General features: G+C 44.5%; 1 protein-coding gene across 1 annotated transcript in view; it reads right to left on the bottom strand.

The window, feature by feature from the left end:
- DNAAF5 (dynein axonemal assembly factor 5) overlaps positions 1–14,265 on the bottom strand; it is a 72,151-nt gene extending 57,886 nt beyond the window's left edge. Inside the window, exons 1-2 of the mRNA XM_088451976.1 lie at positions 13,525–14,265; positions 12,433–12,617 (exon numbers count right to left, since the gene is read on the bottom strand). Coding sequence (XP_088308102.1) covers positions 12,433–12,617; positions 13,525–14,203 — 864 coding nt within the window. The 5' untranslated portion in view covers positions 14,204–14,265. The remainder of the gene's footprint in view (positions 1–12,432; positions 12,618–13,524) is intronic.
- Between the last annotated feature and the right edge of the window lie 710 nt (positions 14,266–14,975).

Below are 14,975 nucleotides of genomic sequence, written 5' to 3'. Positions count from 1 at the left end.
TATTAAGTTGTACAAATGTATCTAGCAGTCATTGTCTTTCATTGGGTATATTGTCCTCTGATCGATTAGAGAGGCTCATATCGCTATTGCAGTCTATAGGCAGAAACAAAACATCCCATATACTGCAAATAGTAGTATGCAGTGATGTGGTATTGTTCAATCACATTGATGCCAGTACTGAAAGGAGAATGATATGGCATTTACAGATGAGCGGTTTCTAGGTTACCAAATGGCACAGCCACAGTAAGATATTTATAACTTCAGAAATTGTGAGAACAAAAGAAGATAGCAGGGTACAGAACACACAAGTGAATATCGTTACAAGATTATCCAATGTCCTCACGCTATGGAAAAAGAAGCAATGTAAATACAAATAGGGGGAAATTCAGTTAGATGTGGGATTTATCTTGCAGGGAAAAGCTCCGGGTTTGAGAGTCTGCATTTTAACAGACTTTTCCTCCCAGTTCCTGAGGCTGTGAGGAAAAATCCATCCTCTGGGGCTAAGCGCGCAGGGTTCCCGGTAGCGTGATCAGTTAGCTGGAGGGCAAACCCTGCTCCTAAGTGAATCTCCCCCTTAGTCCATTCTCCAACAAGAATAAGGCTCTTATAGGCCGAATCTTCCTTTACCTTATATAAGCATTGCACATAACACTAACAAGTAATGTAATCAGTCCTGAAAAACAAGATCTGACAAGGATCTGATGGAACTACGAGCTGAAAAAACTGTGTATAGTCAATTGGCATACACAGGGTATTGTTAAAACCATTTGTGTGATGTTTCATGGACAGGTATTCAGATGAAACGTTTACAACAAAAAAAGGTAGACAGTCAATAGGTGGACACCAGAAGGTAGACAGGGGCATTAGGTCGACAGGTAATTTGTCAACAGTGACTTGGGTCGACAAGGTTAAAAAGGTTTACATTCAAATGGTCGACACATGCTTTTTAGTGTTAGGCTAAAAATAACAAAAAATAATAATAATAATAATAATAATAATAATAATTTGTCAACCTTTTAACCCTGTCGACCCATTGACTACCTTATTATTGAAGACCTATGAATCGACACTCCTATGAACAGTAACAGAACATTTAACATACACTAGTTGTTCCCAAATATCTTTGTAAATTGGGTCACATGCTGCCTAATACCTTAGTGAGTACCTTGGATGTTTTTCACCATCTTTGTGTTAGACAGAGATCGGTACACATATAGGTTGGCGACAGAGAGAATGGCTCCAATGTGTCTTCCCCCCCTCCCTTCATCACCATCCCATCTGCTCCCACAGACACAAACTTCTTCCTCCCTCATCACAATTTTATTTCCTGCTCTTCTGGATGATGTGATTGTCACCACCAGCATCGGATTTGCCTATCAGAAGCTATGTGGACAAACAGTGACGCAACTGTTGCCACCATCACATAACTGAACCTGGGTAAAGCAGATTAACCCCTTCCCTTCCATGTATCTGGGATTGACCAATAAATTATCAGCACTTTCCATTCGGTGCAGCACTGTTCTGAGAGGCATGTATGGGATTAGTAGCTGGAGGGAATGCAGATCCTTGTAGTGCCATATTGGTAGATCGTGGAGTGCCTCCAGATGAGTTGGCTCTCAATTTAGAAGTACATGAATATATGACCCAAAGTGGGGCTAGTATTATGTAGTGTAGGACCACCTGAGCAGAGATGTCTTGGCATGGCTGGTGGCTTATCAAATATTTGCAAAATGTATGTAACGGAGACCTCTGCATTTTCATATTATGCAGGATGCATATTTCTTTTGCTGGCACATTGCAGAGTGCTGGGGGAACTTGTATCTGGTTTTGTCAGTGTTCACTCCAAGGGAGGCTGGGGGCCTGTCAGAAAAGGGCACTTCAGCGTGCACGCGCCTGAAAAGGGGGAGTGATCACTCAGGAAAGGGTCGTGGCCTTGAAACACACCCCCTTTTCATCACAGATGCTGGACTGCATGCTGGACTGCCCCCAAGCTCTCCCGGCAGTGTGAATAAATCGTATGACATCTATTCACTTGCTGGTGATTATTTCACTAGTACATCCAACTACATGGGACGGCTGTTTCAGCGGGGCTGAAATAGCTGTCAGGGCAGGGCGCATTTCAGCGCTTTCAAATCGGGCAGGGCACGGCGTCCCATTAAAACAGCTTAGTGGGAACACTTTCTGGATAATGGATTATGAGCTTCTTTCATTCTGTGTATGCCTAAGTGAGAAAGACAAGCACAATTTTCTTATTTAAAAAAAAAATAAAAATCTGATTATATCAATAGGAAACTTTTGGCCTAGGAGTGCCATAAAACAAAGGGGATGTTATCAGCATCCCGGCGTACGGAATGCCGACGGTCAGTACAGGAGTCGGGATCCATACAGCGTTGGGATCCCAGCTCTGGTATTCCAACTGCCGGCATCCCGAAGGTAAGTATCGGGGGTTAGGGGAGGGTTAGTGGTTAGGGCGCAAGAAGGGAGGGTTAGCGTTAGGCAGATTATCTTGTAGTGTCTGCATTCTGACTGGCGGCATCCTGACCGCCGGGATCCCATATCAAACAGAGTCTAGGGTGCCATGATTTGAGAAAGTCTGGGAAACACTGAAGATTGTAAGATAAAAATGCAGAACTGTAATTATATCATTCAGAGTGTTCAGCCTGGCATACTTTATGAACTCTATTAGGTTTACAAAGAGGGGGCTATACCATTTGTAAGTGATCGGTTTTCAAACTTAAAATCATTGCATGAACAGACCAAATAAATGATCAGGTTTGCTAAAGCGATGGTACGTATACCAGGGTATTATGGGCATGAACTGTATAATAGCAAGAAGCTCAGTGTGGATTATGCAGTGCTTGGGATGCAGGAAATGCTTTAGGGAGGGAACATATCCCACAGTTGGCATCCTCGAGTCTAGAATAAGAGAGAGAGTTAAAGTGCTCCAATGTCAGCCTACATCCAACAGCCATCGTCTTCCTGTCTACACGTGCTCATATATGGCGACTACTGTCCTGTACCGGGGAATTTAATTTCTTCTTAGCCCTCAAAAGCAGTTGAGCCAAAATAGCGCCTGTCCATCGGGTCTAATGCAGATGCTTTGAATGGATGTAAGATGGGGCTGCAGTAAAAGTTTGTAGTGAAATAAGATAAAATCAATAGAGAAGTAAATTCAGTTCAGCTGCTCAAGTTCCATGCTCTCAAGATAAATATTGAGTGGAGTCAAATGACATTCATAGAAGTACAGAAAGTACTTCCGTATTTCCTGCTTATATGTAGCCAGTGTAGGTTTGTGCAGTGCAGCTCACCCATGCTTGTTTCCATTTCTTTTTTAAATTTAATTTAAGTATCATCAGTTTGTTACAATAAAAGCAAGCATTATGAAAGCAAAGTATCACGGTCATGCACTGTAAAACTCTTCTGCCCATTACTGCCCTAAAAGAGAGGGTGGGGTGCCAAGGCTTAAGCACTGGGCAGGAGGAGAGACACCTATCCAGGAGAGACCACTTCTTGAAATAAAACAAAAAAAAACACAATAGTTGCATTGTTATGTATATTAGTCTACTTACCAACAGTGGAGTCTCGTATTGTAACTAACTGCCCGAGGTTCCCATGTATTACAAAATAGTTAGGCAGAATGATTAATAAATGCATGTGATGTATTGCATCTGATACATGTGCCAGAATCTATTCAAGATCACCTGGAGGAGGGTGGTGCAAAATATATACAGTCAGTCTGGTGGCACTCGTGTAATACCATCTATGGTGTTCGTATCATTTTATTTTTTTTCACACATACTGAAAACTTGCTGTCTCATCCCTTATCTCCGTCCATTCCTCATCGTCTAGTGGGCCTGATTCAGAGCTGAACGCTCTGGCCAGAGCGCTCGCTCTGAATCAGGGCCCTCCTACCTTTTTTTGGAGCGTCTTCATGGACGCTCGCATAGCTGTGGGTTACCACCCACAGCTATAGCGAGCGTCCATGATGATGGTCGCGATGGTCTTGACGATCGCGACCATCGGGCTTGCGACGGAGACCCTGCGGTAGGGTCTCGCTGCCGCAAGCCCCCTTTGTCTCAACATCGACAGCACGCCCCCTTTGGTGCGATACCCGGAGCGATGGAGAGCCCGTCGCTCGCCGGGTCTCGCGCCTGCGCACGACGGAGCTCCCTCCGTCGTGCGCATGCGCAGTGGGGGAACATCGACCCACTTGCGAGCGTACTGCCGCTCACGAGCGGGTCTGAATGACCCCCAGTGTTTCCTACAGGTTAGCCTCCCATTTTAGTCCCTATGGGGAGCTTTTGCTACAGAGAATGGCAAAGTTAATTCGGCATTTTACATTGAGAATAAGCTCTTTGAGGATGTCCCGTTGAATTGAGTGGTAAGGGGGGGTGTTGTTTTAACGGCTTATTGCAGTTTTGTGGAAGTTTCTAATCTGAAGGTATTTATAACATTTCTTAGAGGCAATGTTGAATTTTATCCAAAGAGATTAGATATCAAGGTGGAGTTCAACACTTGTTTGGCAACACTACTTGGGGAGACATATGAGAAAGCTCTACATGGTATCTTCAGAAGTCTGGGATGCCCAGACCCGCTCCTTGGGTAAACCACTGCAGTCGTTTAGTCCATAGAAGGCTAAGAGCTTGAGATAAATAGAGGAATCTTTGTGAAATGTTCATTTTAATTAGGTAAATACATGAGAAGAGTTGTGTATATGTTTTTAAATCAGCTTTGATTTTGGCTATGAATGAAGGAATAGTTCACTTGAAAAAAATTGTTTGTAAAAGGTTTAGTGATAAAGACTCCCAAGAACTTCAGCTGGCAACATCTGAAGGGAAAACCAGCTTCTAGATTAACTTTTAAAGAGACTGTGATGTAAAGATTTAGATTTAAAGTTTTGTCAGTGTTACTATAGTACCAAGAGAGGGAGTTATAAAGCTCTATTTCATACACCAGATCGAACTATTAGACCAGTCTGGGATGGGTATGGTTGAAGAGTGGTTAGAAATTTAGCAGAATTTTAAGTCCATGTATAGTTAGTAAATTGGTCAATAATTCCTTCAGAACTTTGAGTTGCGACCAGCTTTTGGAATGACCACAAATGGCTCAGGGTGGCAGATTCAAAGGCTGTCCCCCTCCAGAGTGGTATTGCAACAAGAATGCCAGAAAGCTTCTTATAGTATTGTAGTGTGAGGCCATAGGGGCCTGGCGCTAAAGACAGTTTTAACAATTTACTGGCCATCACAGAGATCTGTTCATTAACCACTTGCCTAGCGTGGTTGCATAGTTTGAGATCACACTAGGCTGGGCTTACCCTTACAGTCGCATATGATACAGCCAGTCAAACACCCACTTGGCAGGCTGGCAGAAGATAATCTTCCAGCAGTCGCCAATCTCAGAGAACCTTCCGGCCCCACTGCACCCATGGATTTACCCCCAGCATGTCCTAATATCACCGCTGGACACAGTGATTGGGCAGTCCAACGGGATCCCCCCACCCAGTGGCTGCACAGCAGCAGAGTCTGCAATGTAAAGAGAGCAGCCTCGGCTCACGGTAGCTGCAGCTTCTCTCCCACTGTGGCCCAATCACTGTGGCCAGGTCGGGCAGCACAGCAGTAGCTGCCGAGGAATTGTTAACAGTGCACCGCCAATGTATACCCAGCAGCTACAGAGTAGAGTAGCCGCCTGGGAAATGTTAATCAAGCAGCCATCAGCCCCCCCAGTGGAAAGGTTGTGAGCTTCTGAGTATCAATGTTCCGATATATCAGTTATCATTTTTATTATAAAAAATAAATAGTTATTATTGCGCTGTTAAAAAAAAACTATTAATAATTATATACACGGCTAAGGAACATTATACTATAGTAGCCACGGATGAACAACTACCAGCTCTAAAAAATACTTTTATTGTCAGCATTCAGATGTGGTAAAAATATAAATAATATAGTGGTTCATAACGATGTTTCAAGACATTCTGTTCCCACACCGGACCACTTCCTTACCTATAGATGTACTGGATGTATTAGTTGCAGTGGTCTAGAGAAAGGGGACACATTTGTTCACCCTCATACTGGCAAAAGATTTAGTAGAAGATATCCTCTTACCTGCACGAGTAGATTTGTTATCTACTACATTAGATGTCCCTGCGGTCTCATGTACATTGGCAAAACTACACGCCAACTAAAGGAAAGAATGGCCCTACACCGATCTAGTATAAGGGCTGCAATCGAAGGAAAAGATTAGGAAACTACCGGTTGCTCTACATTTTTCTGAACATCAACATAGTCTTGCTACCATAAGGTATAAAATGATTGATTGGGTCCCTCCAAAACCCCTGAGGTGGAAACAGAGGACGCATTCTTTTACAATTGGAAGCAAAATGGATGCACACGCTTAATACTGTTCATCCATATGGACGTCATGAGATGATGTCATCATCCTGCTTTCTATAATGGTCCCACATGGAATTTACCTTTTTTCTACTATCTGCTTTATACTTTTTTTTACTAATTTGTTCTACCAATGGCTTTTATTAATTTTTTCTACTATTTTTTCTACTTATCTCCAATAGATTTGTTTCTCTATTGATTTGTTCAGTAAGGAGTATTTAATCCCCTGAAATTACTGAACTATTTTGTTGAGGGTCATATGAAACAGTCAAACTTTAATGTTTTTTTTGCCAGAGCTTGTTGGCAGACATAGTCAGTTTCAACCACTTTAGATAATAAAAAAAAAAAAAAAAACACACCAGCAGCTTTTTAATAGTAGAAGCTGCAGTTTCCGAAACAATGCGTTAAAAAGGTGCCAATTGTGAGCGTTGAGCTGTCCCTGAAATCCATCATCTGGTTGTTGTGCAAGAAGCAAGGCAGAGTGAGACTTCAAAGTAGAGATTCCTCTGATAGTGACTTGGTAAGTGTCCAAAACTATTATAATAAATCTCCTGCAAGCTCCAAGAGCTATAGTATGCTATTTGGGAGAACACAATCCATTAAGATTTATGAACAATAGTTCCAATACCATATGGAGGTCAGTTAGAAAATGGGATTGATTTTATGTCACATTGATAAAAAAGGTTCAAATGATTTAGACCAGCAGTTCTCAAACACAGGTCACGTTTTGCAGGTCACCTAGGTGCACAGGTGTAGTCATTACTCACTGACACATTTTAAAAGATCCACAGGTGGAGCGCATTATTTCCATTATTCTGTGATGAGATCTGGAAAACATGTACTGTTTGGGGTCCTGTGGACAAAGGGGGTCATTCAGACCCGCTCGCGAGCGCAGGACGCTCGCAAGCGGGTCGATGGTGCCCTACTGTGCATGCGCACGACGGAGGGAGCTCAGTCGTGCGCATGCGCGAGACCCGGCTAGCGACGGGATAGCAGTCGCTCCAGGTCTCGCACCAAAGGGGGCGTGCTGTCGATGTTGATTGACAGCACGCCCCCTTTGGTGGGCGTGGCTGCCAGACGGAGGCGTTCCCATGGGAACACCTACCGTCTGAAGCCAGCCCCACTGACATCAGTAGTGATGTCAGTGGGAGTGATTTTGGCTCTGACAGAGCCAAAATCACTCCAGGGCTTGCGGCAGCGAGACCCTACCACAGGGTCTCCGTCGCAAGCCCGATGGTCGCAATGGTCTTGACCATCGCGACCATCATCATGGACGCTCGCTATAGCTGTGGGTGGTCACCCACAGCTATGCGAAAGTCCAAGAGGCCGCTCCATTTTCATGTAGGAGGGCCCTGATTCAGAGCGAGCACTCTGCTCAGAGCATCCGGCTCTGAATCAGGCCCAGAGTTTGAGAAACTGTGATTTAGACTATATTGCATAGAGATGACATTTAGTGAGATGGTACATGGAATAACAGGAAAAAGTAGTAACATTGATTGGGGGGGTTGCCCAATTGTCTAAAACCTTTACAAGCTGGTGCCTTAGTATGGTCTAGTGCTTAGTAGTGTGTGGATTATTATGCAAGGGGCAGTGATGGATGTGGATAGGTGTTGTTACCTTGGAGCTACATGGCTCAAGAGGAACACATCCAATGAAGTATTTGCTTTTCAGCATATACTACGAGAGCAATAATATATGGGTGACAGCGACAAAGAGGGACAGGACAAGGTTATAAAGTGGGGGCAGAGGGCAGTGGGACTGGGAAACTGAACATCACAAACTTACTTTGAAGAAAAACAAGTGGTGAATAAATTTTGTCAACCATTATAAATTACAAAAAGATGGTGAGCAAGAACTGGTTTGGTGTCCATGTATCGCTGCAGCTGGAATGGTTTTGTTATAATAGTCTGTAATAGTGCAGAGATACCTTTGCATTGCATTTTAATTGTGTGCTTGTGAATGACCATTTCTGTTTCCATGAGGAGGTGTTTTATTTATTTTCATTGTCTTTCTGTTTCAGCTCCACGTTTGTGTGGCAGGAGCTCCTGCCTAGGGATGGGAATCATTTGATGTTTCATCGGAAACATCGATCAGATGGCTCCAATGATCAATGTTTAACCCTGCAATGGTGAGCATCCAATGTTTCATCATCATCGCTAGATTTCTGTCCCGATGTTTCCCAGATGGTCTCCAATGTTTTTTTGTTGTGTGGCTGCTGGCAGCTGCATTATTGTGTTTGTGATGCTGACATTTCAATACACAGGTTACACACACTGCTGCGTTCGTGCATGTTGCATGGGGAGGTGGTTAACAGAGTGAAAGACACTCTGGGCAGCCAATCAGCAGCATATTCCCGGCTCACTGCCACTGGTGCTGCTCTCAGTGAGTCACTGGCTGCAGGGCTAGTGGCTGACAATGAAAGAATGTTAGCCAATCAGCAGCTAGTAATTGGTAACTGAGCAGTGAGTGAGTGTCAGTCACTCACTGCATGTGATATATATATATGCATTTCCAGCACACGCTTACCTCATCTACTCATTTATTGTTTGAAAACATAAAATATTGGCCCTGATTCAGAGCCGGACGCTCTGACCAGAGCGCTCGCTCTGAATCAGGGCCCACCTCCATTAATATGGGGTCACCACCCACAGCATATACGAGCGTGCAAAATGATGGTCGCGATGGTCTTGACCATCGCGACCATCGGAACTGCGAGTAAAAGCCTGCGGTTGGGTTTCTCAACCGCAAGGCCAGGAGTGATTTTGTCTCTATCAGAGCCAAAATCACTCCCACTGACATCACTAGTGATGTCAGTGGGGCCGGCTTCAGACGGTAGGCGTTCCCTTGGGAACGCCTCCGTCTGGCAGGCACGCCCCCGGCACGCCCACCAAAGGGGGCGTGCTGTCAGTCACCATCGACAGCACGCCCCCTTTGATGAGACACTCCGAGCGAAGGAAAGTCCTTCGCTTGTCGGGTCTCGCGCATGCGCATGACGGAGCTGCCTCTGTCGTGCGCATGCGCAGTGGGGAACATCGACCCACTTGCGAGCGTACTGCCGCTCGCGAGTGGGTCTGAATGACCCCCATAGTCTCAGTAAATTTTGTTTTACGTTCTGTTTCTGATCCTCGCTATTGCTCAGATGTTAACAAATGAGTAAATCTGTATTGTTTATGTATTTTTGAGCCAATGCTTCAAATAAAGTTTTTAATAAAAAAAAAAAAAAAAAACTAGCAGTAACTGTAGGAGACGGGCCATATTCAATTAGAGGCGAAATCGGCCGTCCGATTAGGCGATATATCGGCCGTGATCAGCCGTTTTTCGCCTAAGAACTGGAGAAAACTTTTCTCCAGCCTAGGGCAGGCGGAAAAAAAATTGCAAAATCCCTATTTTTGTTTTTGTGTATTGGTACTGTGTTTTGTTACGGAAACCAAAAAATGTTCATAAATAAACTCAAATTTAAAAAAATAAAAAAATAAATCCCTATTTTTGTGTAAAAATGTGAGGATTTCTTACAGAACCCTTTGGACAGCCCCCCCCAATGATACTTTAGAGAACATAAAAATTCGTAAGTTGAGTACTTTGGTGAAAAACAGCCACTGAAATTTCTGTCAAAATTTTTTTTTTCCCCATGAAAAATACGTATAACGTATTGGGTCTGGTATTTCAGTGGGCCATAAGGATGCGCCAAGTAAAACTGCTAAAAAAACGCTTGTGCCAGCCATGTGCGATGTTTAAAACACTTGGCGCATCTTTATGTCCCTCCGAAATACCAGAACCAGTACATTGAATGCATTTTTTACGAGGGAAATAAAAAAAAAATACCGAAATTTCAGCGGTTGTTTTTCAACAAAGTACGCAATTTACAATTATTTTTTCCGCTAAAGTACCATTAAGGGGGCTGTCCAAAGGGTTCTTTAAGAAATCCTCACATTTTGTACACAAAAATACGAATTTTGCAAATTTTCCCACTTTTTTTAAAATGGAGAAAAAGTTCTCTCCATTTTTACATGAAAAATCGGCGATATTGAGGGTGCGATAATATCGCCGCTAATTGAATACGGCCCTATAGGCAGCTCACAAATCAGCTCTTTATTTTACTTATTTTTTATTGGCGGGTAGCAGGATCACCAATCAACGCATAAAGCAGTATTGGATTAGGCAGCGAAAATTCGAAACTGGCGATAAATTATCGGCGATGATGTAATTTCCACATGTTTTCATTATCCCCGTATTCAATTTCAAAGACTTTTTGCCGGTGCGAAAAGTCTTTGAGAAAAAACGGGGATAAGTGTTCACAAAAAAGTGCAGAATTGGGGTTTAGCGGTGCAGGCTTACAAAAAAATAAAAAATAGCCTGCACCCCTGGGAATGTCATTTAAAAATAAACTGTCAAAAAAAAAAAAGAAAAAAAAAAAAAAAAAAATCAGGACACCCCAAAATTTTTTCTTTAATTAGTTCCCAAGTATGCAGCAGGTGTTTTCTTCATTGCAGAAGTAGAGGCAGGTGCATTTTGCTGAATTTTTTTTAATCATTTTAGGGACTTAAAAAAATGCTTACCCCCATTTTCATGTACCCCAAATTTGATAGATTTTTTATTTTTTTGTAAAAATAACTATTCCTAAGTTCTATTCTTCACCCCTTCTTCATAGCCGCAAATATGCACCTGCTGCGGCTATTAGAAACCCCGACTTCCTTCTGCAGGTAAAATTGGGGGTACTCAGTGATCCCCCGTGCCTAGACATCTTTAAGGGGGTCCCTGGAATATTTCCCTAAAATTCCCGTTTTTTGGTCGACACTTATCTTTCCGCTGGCTCCCGTTTTCGTTGATTTCTAATTGAATACGGGGATAAAGCGGGCATGCGCCCGATACTTTATCCCCGGAAAACCTGCGATGTGGAGCGAAAAGTTTAACACTGACTTTTCGCTCCCAAATTGAATATGGCCCTTTGTGTCCAGTGTGCTTCTCCAACTTTCACACCAGCGTTAAAATGAGAGATGTGCAGGCTCGGATCGGTTCAGATTTTCCAGCCAAGTTCTGATTTTTCCAGTCAAATTTCAGGTCTCAGAAAGAGCTAAAACGTCATCTTACATGGACAAACATCGTCTTTCATGGACTTGGAGGGGAAATCCAAACAGATCCGAGCCTGCACATCTCTAGTTAAAATCCCCGGAAAATCTCCGATGTGGAGCGAAAAGTCCAGCACGGACTTTTCACTCCCAGATTGAATACCCCCCATTGTCTGCTGGGAGGAAACAGTCTCTGATGAGGTGGGAGTCAGGGGGATCAGGGTCAGATTGGTGGTAGCACTGTGAGCCTCTCAGGGTAGTGCCAAGAGGTACAGGCCACATAGAAGATTACCTCACAGCTGGTCCACCAATGTGTGAAGTTGACAGGGTCAATGGGACTTCGTGTGGGGTCTGGTGCCAGCTGCTTGGTAAATCTTTCTGCATTAAACTCAACTGAGGGAGCTCTGATAGGAGAGGGAAGTATTGGAGCTGGGGTCTGGCAACAGAAGGGATCACAGTGCCGAGATGTATTAAAGAGCACCGGCAGGGACAAGGGATCCGAAAGGAGCCTGTATCTGTGATGTGCTTGGAATGAAGTGAACACATTATCGGTCTCTTCACTCCTGCACATGGATAGTCTACAGACCACGCATATGCAGCGGCCATTGCTGGGGGGAGGTGATAATATTTGCACAGGCCCTAAACATGGCGTGAGCCGCAGGGACCAAACTCTGCACGGTAAACTGACAGCATCGCATTCCCCATAGAATCCTATGGGGGTTGCAGCTGCTGTCAGAAATGGAGGGAGCTCAGCAGATATCGGATCACCCCAAAATACATATGGGGGTTACAAAATATTTGCGTGTATTCCCCAAAAACAGGTGTTTTGGGGGGGAATATGCTGCAAATGTTTATTTATAAATAGGCCGAATACCTTAAAAGAAGTTGTCAGGGATCAGCAATTACATTACTGCAAACATTCATGTCCCTTCAACCACTAACATGCATCTCCTTCTCTGAACCCCCACACTACCTACCTGCGGTGAGTCATCAAAAAGTCTTTGTGCCAGATGAGACAGAACATCGTCCACAGACTTCCCGTTGCCATACTGTATAACAGCCCCTGTTGCCTGGATAACAGCCACACGGACTTTCGAATGCTGATGTGAAATTGTTTGCATAAGCGGTTTAATAAGAGATTCTGCTTGCATGTGAAAATGTTCTGAAAAACAAAATAAAGAAACACGTATTAGGGGGCAAAATCGAAAAGTAAACAACGCTAAAACTTTGACCTCTTGCGGATACAGTTGTACATGATAGATCTTGCTGCTGCTACCTTGTGCAAAAATGCAAACTTTACATACAAAACACAAAGCACTTGGAGTGCATTAATCACATCACTGCAATGCAACTCCAGCAGATGCAAATGTGTACAGTATGTGTGCATTTCTTTTGCTATGAAAGTGAAGCAGCCCATACACTGTGCGATTATGCAGCCGATCCGACCGATTGGTGCGATTTGGCTGCAACATCGCACAGTGTATGGGCCTGATGTTGTACAAGGCACACTCCTGTGGGGTCATACATCGCATCTCCTGATCGTACTGCAAAACAGGTCGATCAGGGGATGCGATGTGCGATCCCATACAGTGCTATGCGGCTGAGGCAGGGGGGAGCCGGCATAATGGGCGGTCAGCCACCCGATCGCACTGGGTGTGGTGACCGCCCAATATGTCAAACGTCAAATCCCTTATCGCACCGTGCATGGCCGGCATAAGTTCTGATACTATCAATGCACCAAATATATAGTAACAAAGTAGAAAAATAAACATACAAGCTAGGGATTTAAAATTGGCTTTTACTCAGTGAGATGTAGACAGCAAGTTCAGACAGCTCATTGTCCCCAGGGTGGCTGTCGCCTACCTGGAACGCTCCGGGCCTGGCTCTCCCAGCAGACAGCGTGGCTGTACCCTACCAGGGATGCTCACAGTCTGGCTCTCCCAGCAGTCAGCGTAGCTGTACCCTACCAGGGACACTTCGGGCCAAGCTCTCCAGGCAGACAGCGTGGCTGTATCCTACCTGGGAAGCTCAGTGCCTAGCTCACAGCACCCAGAGTTGTTGTACCCTACCTGGGATGCTCCTGGCATAGCTCACAGCACACTTGCAGCTTTCTCTCCTCACATCATGGAAAGGATCTATGATCGTCCTCTGCAATATCCTGACCATTTCGTCCAAGTAGGGCCCCAGCTTCTTGCCGCAAACCTCTATGAGGAGGCTCAGGAGCTTGGTTAGGGCCAGCCGGAGCTCCTCGGAGGGCTCCACGATCTCAGGGTTCCCCAGGCGCTGAGTGACCGCTGGCATCAGGTATGGCAGAGCCTCCTCGGGCCTAGGCACGTTGGTGACACAGTAGCTGAGGATTTGGACGGCCAGCTCCCTGCACCTCTCCATGGGGTCTGCCAAGCACCGGAGCAGCGGTTTCAACAGCTCCCCAAAAACCTCCTGCAGGACCCCGCTGGAGAGCCTCTTATCCTCGGCTTCCTGCTGGATGGCGGCCAGCGCCCTCTTCCTTGTGCCCTTGTTGTCATCGCTGAGACAGTTCAGGTGCCGGGCTAGGGCCTGGAAAACTTCGGGTGCCGCACGCTGCTCACAGTCCGCCGCCATTGCTGTAACCCTGGTAACCACGGAACGCTTCCCCAACACAGGCCGGCAACGGCGACGTCTCACAGTAGTGACAGCACGCAACTTTATCAGCAACGAGCAAACACCGAAACGAACACAGAGGAGTGCATCCTGGTTGCTAGGCGACATGAGCTATAGGGGCAGCAATCCCTCCTCCTTGTGCACCAGGACATACCCAGACCCTCCAACATGACCCGTTCCATTAGGTACAAAATGCTCTGCTCCTGGTCTCCCCTCGTAATGTATGATTGCAGCCACCTGTGCTGAAACACCCTTCTCATCAATTACCTAGTTCAACACAGATGACTGCAATCATACATTAGGTGGGAAGTCCAGGAGCAGAGTGTTTTGTACCTAATGGAACGGGTCATGTTGGAGGGTAGGCATACCTGCTCCTAATAATAATTTATTTTGATACAAAAATGTACATTTTGGTCGGTCAAACAACTCCTGATTTTATTTTACGTACTGTGTCTGTATAAGAATGGTTATTATTGTTATTAATAACTGTAATTGGCAAGGGAGACATTTATACGTTATCTACTGTTTACAGAATATACGAGTGATTAGATTAGATACAATTGTTTCACTATGCTAGACATATTTGTGTATGTTAAGGCCCCCATACATCAGCAATTGATTGCAGCAATCGTGCAATTTGCCATCGATTGTGTATAAAAATCTTTTCCCTTTTCAATCGATTGTGACAATCTGCAATCGATTGAAAAAGGGAAAGATTTTTATACACAATCGATTGCAAATTGCACGATTGCTGCAATCAGTTGCTGATGTATGGGGGCCTATAGTTACCTTGTTATTTTTTACACTATTTTGCCAACTGTGAGCCTAATTGCTTTTGTATAACAGGTGTATGTCCCAACTGTTCCTAGTCTCCAGGGAA

The sequence above is a fragment of the Taudactylus pleione genome, unplaced genomic scaffold, assembly GCF_031769625.1.
Source record: "Taudactylus pleione unplaced genomic scaffold, aTauple2 ptg000032l, whole genome shotgun sequence".
In the NCBI taxonomy this organism is placed as follows: domain Eukaryota; kingdom Metazoa; phylum Chordata; class Amphibia; order Anura; family Myobatrachidae; genus Taudactylus; species Taudactylus pleione.
This window is presented reverse-complemented; position numbering and strand designations above follow the sequence as displayed.